Here is an 18,029-nt window from a genome sequence, read left to right as displayed (position 1 = left end):
TCAGGAAGGCATTGTGGAGACCCACAATGAAATTCCTGGAGCCACTCAAATGACTTTTTCTTCCAACAACCTTTAAGGAATTTTCAATCAAAGCCTGAGAATGTGCTTAAAATTCTGCTGTGATGGGAATGTCCTCCAAGGATGCTGGCAGGACTCAGATCCGTGAAATTAGATGGGTGCTCTGTGTCTGTGAGCAGCTCTGGGCTGGCTAAATCCATTTATTCCAGAGCTGACCTTTGCCCCTGGCTGGCAAAGGAACGATGTGCTGAGTTTTTAAGATGATCAGGAATTTGGCAGCTTCCAAAGCTGCAGTGCCAAGTTGGGAAAGGAAAATCCAGAGTGAAGGTTGTAAGGAATGGAGCAGTTGCTGGAAATGCTGCTGGGGGGAAGGTGGTGTTGCTCAAGGTGAGATGTGGAGCTTGGAAGTCCTTGGAAGCCATGAGTTGGGAGCTCCAGCTTGCCTCATGGTGTCCTGCTGGAATACCAAACCTCTTCCCTCTGCTTTAGGATATAGAACCATGAAATCCTGGGATGGTTTGGGTTGGAAGGGACTTTAAAAATCCTGTTCCAATCCCTGCCATGGGCTGGGACACCTTGGAGGATCCTGGATTAGTGAAAGGTGTCCCTGCTCATGGAACTGGGATGGGCTTTTAGGTCCCTTCCAATCCAAACCACTCCAGAATTCCACGATTCAATGAAAATCCAGGAGTAGATCCTTGCAGAAATTGGCTTTGCTTTTGATCTTTATATGAAAATATTCCTCCACTGGCGACTTCCATGAAACATTATCAGTTTATTCCCTTTGTTCCAGACAGAGCTTTTATTTGTCCTTTGTGTTATTTCTTTTTTGGGATTACTGCCAGGAGAGAAATATTCACTTTCTCTGGAATTATTATCAATATTAATCTACAGACAATAATGTGCTGTTGATTCCCGAGGGAAAACTAAGGGAGATAATGGAATTTAAAATGCATTTTTAATGTCCAGGAGTCAAGTTTAATATCCAAACAAATCCAATGTCTCACTTACACATTTAATTTGGGAACAAGGACTTGGCTACGTGGGAGCTTTCCCAGGATTTGTTTCATTTGGGGTGTTTTCCTGCTGCTTCTGTCCCACCCATCCCCGGGGGTGTCTGTAAGCCATCCTAAAATTCCAAGTCTTGATGTTTACATGAAATTTTTTATCACTCCACAGCTCCAATGTCACAATTAAAAAAAATATTTATCAGGCCTCTGAGCTATTCTGGATCAAAAAATAGAGCTGGAACTAAAGTTTAGGGATTAGAATGCCAAAAAAAAGGGATTATAACTCAAAGAAGAATCGAACTTCACTATTTTTGCAATAAAGTCCACTGATTTTATAACAAAGTTAATTTTAAAAATAATCCTCAGCCAAAGGGGTGAATCCACATTTAATTGTTGAACTCCCAGGACAAAGTTAGTGAAAATAGGATGTTACAGAGCTTTGTTTCCTGGTGTTGAGCCAACCAGGAGGACAAGGAGCTGCTGGAAAGTCCTGGAAGCTCAGCCATGATCCCAGTAATGAGAATTTCCTACATTTTTCTCTCATAAATAGACCCTTCTAGGGGTTTTCCCCCAAAATCTCAAATATCTCAGAGCAGTTTTGTGCCTTTGGGATGCAAAACAATGCAGAATATTTCCTTTCCCTTTCCCTAAATCTTTGATCCATTTGGTTATTTATATGTGAACTTGCTAGATTAAGCCCAAATAGTTTTATTAACTTGAAATTGGATTTGTTTCCCAGAGAATTTATGGATGCTACATCCCTGGAAGCATCCAAGACCAGGTTAGATAAAGTTTGGAGCAACCTGGGCTAATGGCACATGTCCCTGTCCGTGGAATGGGATGATCCTTAAGGTCCCTTTCAACCCAAACCAGGACTCCAGGAATTTTAGGGAATTTTTCCAATGGTGAATCTAGATGGAAGTTTACAGTCTCATTCCATAATCATTAAAATCCCTGTCTCTGTTAGGGTATAATTACCAAAAACACGTCCCGAAGGCTGAGTAACCTCCCAGCAGTGACATCACCGTGGATTTGGGTCACGCTCTCTAAAAATAGGATCCCAAATTCGCGGTGGGAATTTAGATCAGTGGCCTGCTGCTCACTTCTCATTAGGATTGGGAGTGGAGACTCTTCTGGAAGCTGGGGAGGAGCTGGGACAAGGCATAACCACTGTGGTGCCTTTTGGTGGTGGCAGCATCCCATTTATCTCATTTCCATGGCGTGGGGTCTCTCCTGTCCTGCTTCCTCTCTTCAGTATCCAGATTGGGATCAAAGACATCTTAGGTACTGAGGACCTGGAAAAATCCATGTTTCTTTGCTTTTTTTTCCCCTCACTGGCTTCTCTTATGCCTTTCTGCCCCTCTTTGAAACAACCCAAGAAATTCCATAACAGTGGAATAAAACTTGATCTCTGGAGGCTTGATGAGGTGATATCGATGCAAGACAGTCAACATTGTTATTCCTGACTTATTCCTGATTTATCCCTGCTTTTGATTTATCCCTGGTTTTGATTTTCCCACCTAATTTTCCCACCAAATTTCCACCCCTCATTTTCTACCCACTCCTCAGCTCTTCCTCTGATTTACCTCTGATTTCTCCCTGATGTTTCCCTGATTTTTCCCTCTCATTATCCTGCTGTCATATCCTCATTACCCTTTTTAACTCCAACCCCCAATCCAGCTCTCTGGGATAACTGAGGTTTTATATATTATTATTTACATATATTTTTCTTTGCTTTTGGAGCCAGGAATCTTTTCTTATCTCTGAGATGAAGAGTGAGCCCCCAATAACATTCCCATTTTAAGATAGGGATTTAAAGGAAAACAGCCAAGGAGATGATTTTGCCCAGTGTCCCCCCATTTTTTGGAGTTTGGGCTCACTTCCCACTGAGTTAAACTGTACCATTATCAGAAATTTATGCAACAAACCAAATTCCAGTTGCTTGTTTATAGCTGCATTTAGAATTGCATTGAACTACATTTGGAATCAGAGAAACACTCCTTAGCAGAGAGGAGAAATGTTTAGATCCAGATATGATCTTTCTCATCTTCCAGCACTCCTTGACTTCTAGGGAATAAAAACTTTTAATAATTTGGGATGAATGTCCTCTGACAGCCAAATCCCCTTAATATTGATGGCTGGAGAAGGCAGGAACTAATTCCTTGTGCTTTTCCCTTTGGTGTTTGAATCATTAACTCTATTAAAATGATTCACACTTTTATTCCCAGATTTAAATTGAAAACTCCTTCCCATATTTACCTGGAATAGGATAATTTGGCTTTAAAACCACCAATATTTAGAATATCCAAGTCTGTTTCTCTGTTCTGCCCCAGGTCCCTTGGCCTGAAGTACCAAATCCACAATCCCGTGTTTAAGTTAATTGGATTTGGGGTAGTTTTCCCCCTAAAAGCCCAGGAATAGGCCCTTGGAGTGTTCCTTAATTAAGAACTGCCTTTACTCCTTAAGCACCAAAACTTTGGAAATGCAGAGGGGAATCAGATCTCCCTCCATCCTGATCCATGCTGAGGGACATTCCAGAGCTTCCTCACCTTCTGGATGTTGAGATCCCATTTACATCCTGCTGTGTGTTCCTGCTCCCACAGGGAATGGTGCTGTCTGCTGAGTACATCAAGAAGAAGCTGGAGCAGGAGATGGTGCTGTCCCAAGCTTTTGGACGGGATTTGGTGAGTACAAGTTGTCTCTGGACAGAGGATGAGATTTCCATAAAAAACTGGGTTTTAAGGGAATCTCTGTGTCCCTGAGCTGTTGTATTCATTTCTCAGCTCTTCCTTTAATTCCTGGATTTCCAGCTAGTTACTCATTTTGTGGAATGGTTTGGGTTGGAAGGGACCTTAAAGCTCATCCCATTCCACCCCCTGCCATGGGCAGAGAACATTCCACAAGATCAGGTCGCTCCAAGCCCCATCCAGACTTCCTGCAAGGCTTTTTTATTTTGGAAGCACCAATAGTGCAGAGCTCCTGATTATTTTCCTTTTCCTGAGGCAGGAAGTCCCACATGGTGGCAGTGAGGGACAGGGAGCATTAAAACCAAATCAGCAGGAACTAAAATCCCATTTTTATGGAGATTTTCTTTGGAATGCGGTGGTGACTGTCCCTGTGGGCACATTCCTGGTGGCAGGGAGATGTCACAGGACTCAAGGGAGATGTTGGGAAGCAGCTTCCCTTGGTTTATATGTTGGAAATAGTTGCTGAAGTGCTGCCTTGGGATATTTGGTGGATGGAGGGAGACATAAACCAGCATCTAGCTTTTGGGGATGGAGCTTCATTCTTCTCTGCCTTCTGTGCAGAAAGGGAAAATGGGAGTTGTTCTGTTACTCAGGAGGAATATTTCCAGGCTTTAGGTCCATAAGTGCCATCCCAGGTCCCACCAGGACAGGACCTTGTTTCTGATGGTTGCCAAGACAGATATTCCAGAGAAAAGTGTCCAGCAGGGTTTAGAGACACTTTCTGTGTGGGCTTGGATGTTTTCAGGAGGGACAAAAAGCTCCCATCAAATCCTAAATAATTCAGATAGCTTGTGTGCCTTTCCTTTTTTTTTTCCACCTTCTTTCTTTCAGGAATGTCCCAGTAGGCCAGATGTAGAAATCAAGAAGTGGATGAAGTCCAGCCTCCAGTCAGGCCCTGGCATGGGTTTCCCAGCTGGATGGGGCTTGGAGCAGCCTGGGCTAGTGGAAGGTGTGGAGTGGAATGGAATGATCTCTCCCTTCCTTTCCAGCCTAAACCATTCCAGGGTTCTGTGATGATTCCATGATTCAGAACAAGCAAGGAGCCATTCAGCTGGAATCTGGAATGCTCATGTATAGAAACAGACTCCAAAACTGGGGAAAGGGAGAGATTTGGAGGATAAATTCAATTTCATTTCTAACCTGACCTTGATTCCTTGTTGTTTCCATGTTTTTTAGGGAAGAGGAACAAAGCACTACGGCCTGATTGTGGTTGGGCATTCCCTTGGAGCTGGCACAGCTGCCATCCTGTCCTTCCTGCTGCGTCCCCAGTATCCGTCCCTGAAGTGCTTTGCTTATTCCCCCCCAGGTGGGCTGCTCAGGTAGGTCTTGGGATACACCTGGGATACACTGGATCCTCCTGGAGAGGCTCTAGGGGGCAGTGAAATGGACAAGGCAGCCTGGAGAAGCTGAATGTTTCCTCTGGGATATAGTTTGGTATTCAAGTTAGGATGGCAAATAGCCACTTTCCCAAATATTCTGGTTTATAACTGAATTGTCCATGGGTCTACATTTAATGAGAAATGGATGCAATTTCCTTACTCTCTGCCCCCTCCCACTGAATAGATGGAAATAAAGGAGATACTTGACCAAATGCAGGTGTCTGCAGCAGCTGATCCAGTTCTTTGGACTCCTTTTCCAAAGAAATTGGAATTGAGATGTGATTTCTGTCATTCTGCAGCCTAAAATTTCTCACAGGGATTGCTCTGATTTTCCTCCCTTGGCCGTGGGGCAAAACCAAGGAGAGATTAATTGTGAATCCCTCCCATTATAAATGGGAACAGACCTTCTGGTCATGTCATTCCCAAATACAACATCCCATTGGATTGCTGGGAAGTGAGGGAAGGTCTCCTGGTCCTGACAGACACCGTGGGGATCCTTGGAATCAGCTATGGATCATGAGAAGCTTCTCTTGGTAGTTCCTGCATCATATTCCAGGAGCAGCCAAGGGTTTTAAACCATCCTGCTGCTGAATCTGGATGCTGGCATTCCTTGTTGTAGTATTCCCAGCTCTTCTGCAGCCACAGAGCTACAGAGGAGGATATTTCAGGAGAGTTGTACAGCCTTCTGCTCCAAACTGTCCACTCCTGGATGCCTTGGTAGCTCCTGACTTGTGTCATGCTCAGGATCATCCCTAGGTCAGTGAGGCAGCCTCTGCCCATGGTGACTGGTTGGGAATATCTCCAGGAAACTCAGTGGGAATCTTGATTTCTTTCTTCTTGTCTTGGAAGTCAGGTTGCTCCAGGAATTTGCCATTTGAATTCCCCCAAATATTGGTATATTTCATCCTACATTGTAGCCTCAGGAGCAGGAAATATCTTCTTCCTTGGCTGTCCCACCATTCCCAAATTATTGGAAAATGACTATGAGGCATTCAGTTCAAGCATTTCCTTTCCCAGCTATATCCAGAGTCGTGTGCAGGGGGATGATTGGGCCATAGGATGTGGTGATCAGGCTCTTCTTCCACAAGGCACAAATCCCCAAAGCCTGGAGCAGCTTGGATTGGGGTCTGTGCCCCTGGTTTCCCTGCCACTGAATTGGGAATGAAACACTGTTTGCTTCTCCTTGCTCCTGTTTCTCTTCCAGTGAGGATGCCATGGAGTATTCCAAGGAGTTTGTGACTGCAGTGGTGCTTGGCAAAGATCTGGTGCCCAGGCAAGTGGAGAAGTGTCTGAATTCCTTGATGAATCTCTGCTGTTCTGTCCCAAATCATCTGTTTCCTATCTGAAACACTTGGATCATCTCTGTCTCCAGCTTCCTCATTTTCCTGTCCTTTTATTGTTCCCTGTGTCTGTGTTTTTCCTGGACACCTTTGTTGTGTCTTTTATGGGCAAATCCCTCCTGTTTGAAAGAAAAGGGGGAATGTCTTACCTCTGGAATCCCTCCCTGTGGTACCTGGAATATCAGATGTGCCACCTTCCTTGTTTCCTGTGTTATCTTGGCCCTGTCCTGGATGTGCTGCCACCTCATTTGGACCAATTTGTCCCAAAATCCCTGTTCTATGTCACCTCATCTCCAAACCAGCTCATTCCTTGTGCCTTGGCATTCTTTAACTTCCTCATCTCCTGGGATATGTTCTGCTGAGCAGGGATTTGGAACAGGAGCCAGGCAACCTGGGATTTACCTGGATGCCATGGTCCTGTCCATCCTGTCATCTGCTCTGTGGTGTCATTCAGCTCCAGGACACTTTTCCAACTCACCTGTTCTGTGCCATCTTGGTTGTCACCTCCCTCCTTCCCTGTTAACTGATCTTATCCTTGTTGTCCTGGTAATTCCCTGGGCCTCTCACTCCTGGCTCCTGCTCCTGAGTGATGCCACAGCCCACCTCTGAATCCATCTGCTCCATGTTGCATCCTTTTAACTCAATGCCTTGTTTACTGTGCTCCATATCCTTCTTGTCCTGTTCCCTGCCCAGGTGTTGTCTTCCATATCCATAACTTTCTTCTTTTTCAGACTCACTTCTTCTTCTCCAGAATCACATCTTAATCCCTTCTAGAATCACATCTTCCTCTTTTCCATAACCACACCTTTTTTCCAGAGTCACATCTTCCTCTTTTCCATGGTCACATCTACCTCTCTTCCAGGATCGGGCTCTCTCAGCTGGAGGGATTTCGCCGGCAGCTTCTGGATGTTCTCCAAAGAAGCACCAAACCAAAGGTAAGAGGGAAGAGCCAACACCTGGAGATGTCTCTGAGCAGGGATGGGGAATTTTTATGGCAAGAAGGGTGGGTTTCCTCCAGGCCTCCTCAGGATCATTATTTAGGGAACCAGAGGAATGATGGAAGGAGCTGGAGAGCTCAGTGGGATCATTCTGGCTCACTTGCTGAAACTTCACCATCACAGATCCCAAATAACTGAGCAGGGAATTTTCTGTCTGAGCCCCTTTTAAAGTCTGTATTCCAAGTGTGGATTTTCCTGACCAGTTAAAACTGGGAACAGGCTGGAAGTCCAACACCTGTGCTTGTCAGAACATTGGGGTGAGGCTGTTCCAGGATAAATGGTCTGCTTCATGTCTTGGAGATAGGAAATGTGGGAAGCTGTCCCTCCCCAGTCTTTACCCTTGCACCAAGATGGAAAAAACCCCATAAAATACAAAGATTTTTAGGGATAATACGTGATGGAATTTACCTGGAGAGAGTATATAATTGGGAAAAGAAAATAAACTTTCAGAAACATTTGGATCATCTCTGTATCCAGCTTCCCTGTTTTCCTGTCCTTGTATCATTCCTTATTTGTTCCCAGTGTCACTGTGTTTTTCCTGGACACCTTTGGTGGTGTTTCACACACCTTCCTTGGGCAAATCCGTCCTGTGTGAAAGAAAACTGGGTTTTTTGCTGTTCTCTCCTCAAATCCTCCCTCCCCCCCTCTCTCTTTGTGGGAACAGTGGCGGATCATTGTGGGGGCTACCAAGTGCATTCCCAAATCCGAGCTTCCCGAGGAGCCAGAGGAGAACTCGGTGACGAGCAACCGGCTCTGGACACATCCCAGTGACCTGACCATCGCCCTGAGTGCCAGCACGCCCCTGTACCCCCCCGGCCGCATCATCCACGTGGTGCACAACCACCCTGCCGAGCAGTGCTGGTGAGTCCTGCAGTTCCTGCTGGAATTCTGGCTGGAAAACTCTCCCTGGGACAAGGAGAAGGGGGTTTTCTTCCCCGCTGTCTCATGGGGACAGTGGTTGTGGCTGTGCTGGCGGAGTTATGGAATTGTTTGGGTTGGAAGGGACTGTGCAGATCATGGGCAGGGATGCCTTCCACCAGACTAGGTTGTTCCAAGACAAGTCCAGCCTGGATTTGAACACTTCCAGGGATGGGGCAGCCACAACTTCCCTTGGAAATCCATCCCAATTTTCCATTCTCACCACCCTCACAGGGAAGAGTTTCTTCCAATATCTAATCTAAACCAGCACATGGAATGCTGCAATGGTTCGGGTTGGAAGGAACTTAAGGATTTATCCAGTTCCAGCCCCTGCCATGGGCAGGGATGCCTTCCACCATCCCAGATTGCTCCAAGCTCATCCAACCTGGCCTGGAATACTTCCAGGGATAGGGCAGTCACAGCTTTTCTGGGCAACCTGTGCCAGGGCCTCTGCACCCTCACAGGGAAGAATTTTTTTCCAATATCCCATCTAAACCCACCCTCTTTCAGCTTAAAGCTACTCCCCCTTTTCCTATTATTCCAGGCCCTTGTCCAAAGTCCTTTTCCTCTTCAGATGATGATTAGCCCATGGATAATCATGTCCCCATAAAGCAGTATTTTGGAACCATGTGTATTTTAACAGCTCCTCCCTCTGTTTTTCTTCTTTTTCTGCCTCTGCATCCTGCTGTTTCACATGCCAAAACACTGCCCTGCTCTTCCATCCCATTTTCCCTGTTGTCTGCACCCCTTTTCCAGCTGCTGTGAGCAGGAGGATCCCACCTACTTTGCCATCTGGGGGGACAACAAGGCCTTCAACGAGGTGATCATCTCCCCGGCCATGCTGCACGAACACCTCCCCTACGTGGTCATGGAAGGGCTCAACAAGGTAAGGCAGGGAATTGTCATCCCAAAAACCACTGGGCCAGGCAGGCTTATCCTGGGAATGCTGCTGGTTAAATACACCAGGCTGTTTATTTTGGAGAAGAGGAGGAAAGGGGATGCTCCTGGTCAGTCTTGCACTGGGTATTGGGAATGGAGTGTGACAGGGTCTGGGAATGGAATTCCCACAGTCCCAGGAGCTCCTGTTTCCAAATTTAACATCAGAATAACGTGAGGTTGGGTGGTGATGGTTCATTCCAGGAGCTGCCCTTAAATTGGAGCCCAGGTGACATCCAGGGATGTGTCAGGATTTATCCTTCTAATCCTTTATCTCCCTGTGCTTCCAGAAGGCTCTGGGAAGAAAGAGGCCAATCCAGCTGTTTGAAAGCTTCCAGTCAATCCCTGCTGTTCCTCTGCTTTCTTTGGACAGGTCTTGGAGAACTACAACAAGGGGAAAACAGCTCTGCTTTCTGCAGCCAAAGTGATGGTGAGCCCTACAGAGGTGGATCTCACCCCGGAGCTGATATTCCAGAGCCAGCCCTTGCCCAGCTGCCCCACCGTGCAGATTGGAACTGGACCCATCCCAGCGGACAGGAGGAACAGCAGTACCAAGTAAGGAGAGATTTTATATGGAATATTAGAAATATTAATAAATACCCACAAGTGTGGGCCCTCTTCCTCTTGGAGCATTGTGATCCGTGTTTGTGGGAAAGACAGATCCATGGGCCTTTGTGGGAATTAAAGCTTCAGGATATCTTGAGGAATGTCAGGGGAAAAAATCTCTTGTGTTGCTTAGGAATTTGACTGCAGCAAGTTCAGGAAAGTTATGAAAGAGACTTCCTTTTTTTTTGCTTTATCCAGACACGTGAGGTTTTCCTAAGGTAAAACTTGGAGCCAAGTTTGGTTTGGTTTGATTTGGAAGGGATTTAAGGATGATCCAGTTCCAGCCTCTGACATGAGTAGGGACACCTTCTACCAGCCCAGGTTGCTCCAAGCCCCATCCAGCCTGGAGCACCATCAGGGATAGTCCACAGCCTCTCTGGACAGGAGAGAAGGATTTAGTGAGCCAGGAAAAAAGAGAGAAGGGCAAGAACTGGAGTTTGCAGAGGGAGAATCTGTTTGTGGTATTTCCAGCTGGGAGGATGGAGCGAGAAGAGATTCCCTGGAGTTGTGGATGCCTCTGGTTGGAGGAGCTGTGTGAGGAACCCTTGGATCCTCTAACTGTTCTGGAATTCTGCAGCCTCGTGTTCTCTGTTTCCCATTGCAGGAGCAAATCCCATTCGGAAATCAGCCTGGAGGGGTTCTATGAGACGAAGCCGCTTTCTCCCGTGCAGAAGGACCCCGTGGAGCTGCTTCTCCTGGACACCAAGGAACGTCTCTCCGTGGAGCTCCAGGACCGCCGCGCCCCTCTGGCCACCATGGAGAGCCTCTCGGACAACGAATCCATCTACAGCTTCGATTCCCGGCGCTCCTCCGGCTTCCGGAGCATCCGGGGCTCCCCCAGCCTCCATGCGGTCATGGAGAAGGACGAGACGCACTGCTTTTATATAGACCCCGTTATCCCTGAGGAGAACCCTTCCCTCAGCTCCCGGACAGAGCTGCTGGCTGCTGACAGCCTCTCCAAGCATTCCCAGGAGACGCAGCCCCCGGAAAACGTCCTCAACAGCGGCGGCACCACCCCCCAGCGCCGCTGCAGCGCCGAGGGCGCCGGGAGCGACGGGGAGCGCGCGTCCTCGTCCCCGCGGGAAGAGCCCCCGCTCCACAACGGCCGCCTGGCCGACGTTCCCAGTCCCCAGGTGCTGGAATTCGCCGAGTTCATCGACAGCCTCTTCAACCTGGACAGCAAAAGCAGCTCCTTCCAGGACATTTACTGCATGATGGTGTCGGACAGCTCCAGCGACTTTGCGGAGATTCCCAAATCCGTCAGCGACCAGGAGATCCTGCTGAGGGCACAGTACGAGCCCAACTTAGTCCCAAAGCCCCCGAGGTTGTTTGCGGGCTCGACGGATCCCTCGTCGGGAATCTCCGTGTCGCCCTCCTTCCCCCTTAGCTCATCCGGAGAACTCATGGATATCACTCCCACGGGTGTGAGCAGCCAGGAATGCCTGGCCACGGACAAAATCCGGACTTCCACCCCTTCTGGACATGTAACCAGCCCTGCCAAGCAGGACGACCTCATGATTTCGGCCCTTTAGTGCAGGGGAAAGGGGTGGAATGATCCCAGTGGGATAATCCATGGAGGAGGCTGTCATCGGGCAGTTGGGATCAGAGGAGACAGCTGGAAAAATCCTTTCTGGGGTGACCCAGTGGTGGTGTCTGGAGGATGGATTGTGCTGGAATCCTGTGCTTGGAGCTGGGAGAAGCTTTGCCCCACGGGGCCTGAGAGGGTCTGAGGCACTAAAGTTCCCTACCTCAGCCTGTCTCATTCCAGAGGCAGATTCCTTGCCCTGGGGCACCTGCTGAGTTTGGGAGTGAGATACCTGGATAGATGGAAGCAGGAGGGAGCCGGGCCAGATCCCTCTCCTCGGGACCGAGCCGGTGGTTGTGGGAAATGAGCGGATTGAGACTTTGGGCCCTGTTGCACTACCACGGATCCGGCCCAAGATCCAATTCGGCACACTCCCATGGGGATTGCTTTTGTAGGACACTCCTGTTTTAAAGCCATTGGGGCTGTATTCCCCCCAAATCCAGTCTCCCCTTCCCGGCCAGGCGCAGCAGGAATGGGGCTGGCACCGTGGTTTCTCTCCCCCGAGCACTCCTGAGAGGGAAGGACGCTGTTCCCAAGAGCCCAATCCCTCTGCCTTTGGCAGAAAGTTCTCCTGGATATCACCCCCATCACTCCTCGATTCCCTGGACCCCTCTAAGCTGGCGACATTCCCGTGGGACTGCCAGGATTCTCATCTCAGAGCTGCATGGATGTGGATGGATCAACTGCAAGATGCACCTGGCATTATTTTCCAGTCCCCTGTGGAGTCTGGGAGTCTCTCCTGGATCCCTGGGGGTCCTCACACCACTCATATGCAGCATCCACAGTGGATCAGTGCCAGCCTCTGTCATTGGGAATTCAGGGAAAAGATGGACTTTTTCCCAGTGTTGCAATCTCTTGTATGTTTACAGAGCTGCTGAGCTGGTTGGAAGGTATTTATTAAGGAAATAGGGAGGCTTTCCTGAAGGAAAATTCATGGTCATCCTCTCCTTCCCATGCTGTTCCCTCTGGGGACTGAGGGAAGAGAGGATGGCAGGCAGAATTCCAAGCCCCCTGCTTCCCAAGTGGCTTGGATCTGGGGGTAACTGCCTGCCCCCTCTCCCCACCTGCACAATTCCATGCAGGAAAGCTTGAGCAAGTTAGGAAAAACTACCTGAGCCTCCGGGCCCAGAGGAGCCTGCTCCACCTCTCCAGGCAGGTTTTCCAGTGATGGGAGCAGGAGGAAAACTACCTATTGTAGGAAATGAAGCATTCTTGGGACCTGGAAAAGGCCTTGAATTGCCACAACTCCCCCTCAAAGCTCAGCAGTTACTGATGGCTCTCCCTGGAGCTCCCTGGAAAAGAAATTCCTGGTTTAACTTCCTTAGAATCCTGTGGTTGCTCCCTTTTCCCCTCCTCAGCAGTGCTATTTCCATTGTAGGTGGATGCTGTGCTTTCCAGGAGCTCAGCCCCTGGCAAATCCCAGCTTCCTGTTCTCCGTGTGGGCTGTGGAAGCGCTGGGATGGGTCAGGGCTGTGCTCCCCGGGAGCCAGTGGGATCCAATGCCATTGAGGAGCACTTTATAACCACTGTGCATTGATGTAAATAATCCTGGGTGCATGGAATTCCACTGGATTCTGGGTCCAAGTGCTGATATCCCACTCCATCCAGTGTGGGATGCTCCAGCCCCTGCTCCTTACCTGTTTCAGAGCCTTCAGAAGTGCTTGAAGCAGCCAGGAAAACATTATCCCTGTGGTTTAAGGTTCCAAAGGTGACCTTTCCCTGAGTGGAATCAGAGGAAGGAAGCCCCTCTGGATTCAGAGGGATTTGGAGAAGAAAAAATCCTTTTATTCTGAGCAACCAGAAGTTCTTTTTGATGTTGTAGGTCCTTAAAAAAGGAGCAGGGAGCAGGTGGTTCAGGAGCACAGCACAGGGTAAGGAGGAATTCCTGCACTCAGGAAACACTACCGAGGTGATTTTTTGGGAATACGCACAAAAATCTGGGAAGGTTTGAGGGGAAAAGGGGAGCTGAGGGGCAGGGAGGCTGGGGCTAGCGGGCTAGCTCCCCTTCTGGCCCAGGAGCTGGGATAAGGAGCTCATTCCTGCCCTTATTCCCAGCAGGAATTAACCCTTAGCACTAAGGCAGAGCTTGGGATCTGCAAAGCACTTTAAAGCACTAAGGAAAATTATCATCTCTGTCCCTGGGAGAGACATGGATACCTGGGATTAGATGGAACTACTGGTGGGAGGTGCCTCCAGGTGAGGAAAAGTGGGATATCTCCCTCCTAAAACGATTCCAGTGGGAACCTGCTGATGTTCCATGGCTCAAATGTTGCACTAGAAAGTCCCTTCCCTGACGTTCCTCTGCTGTGTCCTGGAAGACTCAGTCCTTGGGTGGCTGTTTCCTTCTTTGTGCCATTGGAACTGTATCCCATAGGAATGGCCTTCCCTTGCCCTGACAGGAAGCAGTCTGGAATGCTGCAGTTTATTTGCTCTGTGATTACTGGACTTAGGAAAACCTGGAATCACATAACTCCTGGGAGCTGGGCTTACCACAGGTCAAGGAGTAAAGGCACAAAAGAGCCCCTCAAAGGTTCTCATTGTATCCTGTCATGGATAATTCCTGGTTTTTGTTGACAAACAGATCTGATCCCAGTCCTTTCAAATGAAATTCACATTCTTGGAATTATTTCTGCTTTAAATGTCTCTGTGTCTTGATCCCCATCACTGTGTCTTGATCCCCAGCATTCCATGTCTCCATTCCCATCACTCCTTTGCTGTCTGGGCATTTGGAAAGGCTGATCTCCCATATCCTCCTGGAAAAGCACACCTGGAATGCTGAAATAAATGTTAAAGCTTCAGCTACCTCCTTCATCTGTACTGTACACACTTCCTGCTTTCTCTTCCTGCTCTGTCTTTGGGAATACGAGGCATCTCCAGTTTTCCAAATCTTTTGGCTTCTGCTTCTTCCTCTTCAGCTTTGTGCCTTCTGATCTTTGGGTATTCCCATGACATTCCAACAGGATGTTCCACCCTGTGCAGAGGCAGTGCTGGAAGTGCCTGACACCCCAGACTGACCAACAGGTCACCCATTCCATGCCTCATCCTTAAAATCCATTCTGATCCTTCTTCCTTGGACTTGAGTGACCTTTAAAGGTCCTTTCCAACACTGCTGAGTGTTGGTATTCCAAGAGTTCCTTGGCAGAGGAATGGAGCTGAGGCTCTTCTGCACCAGTAAATTGATTTTATTGTTGCTTTCATTGCAGCAGTGCCAAAAATTTGGGAAGGATCCTGCAGTGCTAAGGATATACCAGCTCTTTTCCAATATTTATCATTGCTTCTTCTCCACTGGGGCTGCCTTCTCCATTTGGAATATTCATTTCCTCCTAAAACCTTCCCTCTTTTCTTTGCTCCCTGTGCTTCTCACCTATTTCAGGAGCCACCTCATCCCTCCCATCTCTCAGGGTGCTGATGGCTCATTCCACATCCTTGGTAGCACATGGGAAACATGGGAAAACTATCCCAAAGCAGTTAAATGAGATTCTTGGAACTTTTTAGCAACTTTTTTCCAAAGCAAACAGGATTTGTGGGAGGTACTTTGGTCTCTGCAGAGGGCTGGCATGGCAGAGGGTGGGGAGTGTGGTTACAGAATTCCAGTGATTCCCAGTTCTATTCTTTTAGGATGCTAGATTCCAGGAGCAGTTGATGGTCCCATGCAGAATTAAAGTGGGAAATCTGTTTCCAAGGGCACGTAAGAAGGAGGAAAAGCTCCAAGCGTGGTGATGCAGGATGAATATCTAACACATTCTCCATGCACTTTGATGTTTTCTCAGCTTTTGCTGCTCTTTTCCTGCAGGCAGATAATATTATTTCCATGGACTCGCCCACACAGCTTTCATTTACAAATTGGGACATAGGAATAATCAGGATTACTCCTGGCAATGGGAATTAGGTAGGATTAATTATTGCTGGAATGGGTGTGTTTGGATTTGTGTTTTGAGGCTGTATCCAAGAGCCTCCATTGGGCAGCAGAGTCTTCTGTGTTTGCCTTGGGAATTGCTGGGCTGGAGCTCCCCTCCATGCTGGGTTTGTCCTTATCCATTCTGGAATATTCTTCCCTTGGCAGTAGGACATTCTGGCTTTGCAGGATGGGAGCAGGAATATTTAATTCCAGTGGGTTTAGGAATAGTGGTTGTAACTGCAGCCTTTGAGTAACATTGCCAAGGGGGGTGTAGATTCCTCATTTCTGGAAATATTCCAGGCCAGGTTGGGTAAGGCTTGGAACAACCTGGGCTAGGGAAAGATGTCCCTGCCCACGGCAGTGAGTGGGAACTTCCAAATTATTCTGGAATTCTGTGATCCCTGTTTGCAGTGTTACAGTGCTGCAGGAAAGGGAAGGCTGGAATTCCAGCAGCACCTCTGCATGGATTGCTCTGCTGAGAAATCCCTCTGAAGGAAGCAGTTGGAAAGCACTGCCTGGAACTGGGCTCATTGCTTTGTTCCCAGAGCCTGTGCAGTGCTGATTTTTGGGAAGAGCTGCTGGATTTCAGGAAGAGCCTCATTTCTTGTGCCAAAGCTCCCTCTCATGGCTCCCGTGTGGAGGAAGCAATGCTGCATGGATCCTGCTGGAGGCAAACACAGCCCATCCTTGGCAGCTGTGGGAAGAAGGAGAGGAGGGAATGTTGCAGCTGGAAGCTGGCATTCAGTCTGGAGCCCTTTGCTCTCCAGTCAGATCCACAGGGGAGTTGTGGATGCAGAGAGGGATGGGAAGGGGGCTGGATCAGCAGTCACTGATGTCCTTCCCCTTCTTCCAGCTCCAAGGAGCTGCTAAAGGGCTGGAAATTCCAAATAGGCAAGGATTAGGGCAATTCCTTGCTTTGTCATAGGGAATCATCTTCAGCCTCCAAGTGCTTTGCTGTCTCCATTCCCATTGTTTTTTCCATGTTTTTTGAGTTCATACCTCTTGTGCCTTTGTTCTCCCTGGCTTCAGGTCCCAGTTTCTGGGATCAGACATCTCCCACCTTACTTTCCCACTTCTCTGGGAGTATGGAAGTGTGGCCAAGGCCTGGCAGGAGCTGCCCTTGCTCCTGAGCTCTCCCATTCTGCCTCAGCCAGGACTTCCCACACCTTCCCACTTTTCCTTGCTGCCTGAGGTCGTATCCAAGTGCCAAAAGCAAATCTTGACCTGAGGCAGGCGATTTCCTCCAACCCACACCAAGTTTCTCCCTGGCTCTGGAGCAGCTCCCTGGGAATTTTTCCAGCTTTCCTTGTTGTGTCCAATCCCTCTGCTGTCACTGTGTCACACCATGCTGCATGTCCTGACTTTCCCACCTTCCCAACACAACTGCGGGATGAGGAATGACTCCCTGTCTTCACCTCTTGATTCCTGAAAATCCTTGCAGCACAGGAACAAGCCTTGACACTGGTTTTTCTTTGGATTCCACTTCCCTGCTTCCCATCCTGGGCTTTGTGCAGTTCCAATGGCTCAGAGTCAGAAGTCCCAGCTGGGGTGGCACGGGTCTGTCCTGCTGGGATATCCACTTTTGGGAAGTTTGTGTGCAAAGGGATCCTGGCAGGGATTTTTCCTAGGACGCTGTCACACCCTTTGGGTCCTCACTCCTTTCCTGGGATGTCCCCAGCGCTTGGTGGTGGCAAAGTGGCCTCACCTGCAGCTCCAGCTTCCCACCTTTCCCTCCACAAGTCCAGGGAATACTCCTGAGCTCCTGTCCTGGCACTATGTGGAATTCCTATTGGCACAGGGATATCTGGGGATGGGCTGTGCCTCCCTGTCTGGAATGTTGAGCCCTGTGAGTCCCTTTCCTTTGGCTCTGCCTCTCTGGAAAAGCCCTTCCTGCCTGTCACCTGTGTCCCATCTCGTGCTGGGGCAGCTCAGAGCAGGATATCTCTGGATTCATTTCCTGCTGGATCCTAATTGCCTCCTTGGAGCTGAAGCCTTTGGCATTTTTGGGAGAAGCAGCCCTTCCAGGGAGCTCTGAGGCACTCCCACTGCTTCTGGCAGGGCTTGGAGCACTTGGATATGCAACTGGGGGGGGGAAAACAGCCCAGCATCCTGCGTCCCCATGCTCATCCTGGGAATGCTGCCCTCTGAATCCCTGCTCCGAGCTGCCCCAGCATGAAGATTCCAAGGAAACTCAAGCACTCCTCATGTGCCCTTCATTCTCCACGTGACTTTTTTTGTACCTCTGTACGAAAGATCTGAACTAATCCCGCTGTAAAGAAAGATCGGATGAATTATAACCTAATTCCAGAAACATGGATGTATATAAATTTTCTGTATATTCTATGGCACTCTGTATAAAATGGATGTTGGAAGCATGGCTGGAGTATGTGACTGTTGCCAAGGATGTCCTGGACACGGATGGTTGGGAATTGCCTGAGGTTTCTGCCTTGAAGGGTGGTGAGTGAGGTGGGAAGGACACCAGGAATTGGTGTGTGGCACTTGGGAAGGATCCAGGCAATCACTGGGGGTTGGTTGTTTCTTCTCCAACTCTCTCTGCTCTGAATCTCAGCCTTTGGAGTGGGAAAACACTTGGG

The 18,029-nt window shown here is 48.6% G+C and overlaps 1 protein-coding gene across 4 annotated transcripts in view; it reads left to right on the top strand.

The window, feature by feature from the left end:
- Nucleotides 1-17,812, top strand: part of DAGLA (diacylglycerol lipase alpha) — a 58,565-nt gene extending 40,753 nt beyond the window's left edge. For all 4 annotated transcript variants that reach the window (XM_064715357.1, XM_064715358.1, XM_064715356.1 and 1 more), the window contains 8 exons: nt 3,632-3,712; nt 4,952-5,094; nt 6,359-6,427; nt 7,357-7,429; nt 8,157-8,353; nt 9,167-9,296; nt 9,720-9,901; nt 10,557-17,812. In XM_064715357.1, the coding sequence (XP_064571427.1) occupies nt 3,632-3,712; nt 4,952-5,094; nt 6,359-6,427; nt 7,357-7,429; nt 8,157-8,353; nt 9,167-9,296; nt 9,720-9,901; nt 10,557-11,484 (1,803 nt within the window). In that variant the 3' untranslated portion in view covers nt 11,485-17,812. The remainder of the gene's footprint in view (nt 1-3,631; nt 3,713-4,951; nt 5,095-6,358; nt 6,428-7,356; nt 7,430-8,156; nt 8,354-9,166; nt 9,297-9,719; nt 9,902-10,556) is intronic.
- The last annotated feature ends 217 nt before the right edge of the window (nt 17,813-18,029 follow it).

The sequence above is a fragment of the Zonotrichia leucophrys genome, chromosome 5 (assembly GCF_028769735.1).
Source record: "Zonotrichia leucophrys gambelii isolate GWCS_2022_RI chromosome 5, RI_Zleu_2.0, whole genome shotgun sequence".
Classification (NCBI taxonomy): domain Eukaryota; kingdom Metazoa; phylum Chordata; class Aves; order Passeriformes; family Passerellidae; genus Zonotrichia; species Zonotrichia leucophrys.
This window is presented reverse-complemented; position numbering and strand designations above follow the sequence as displayed.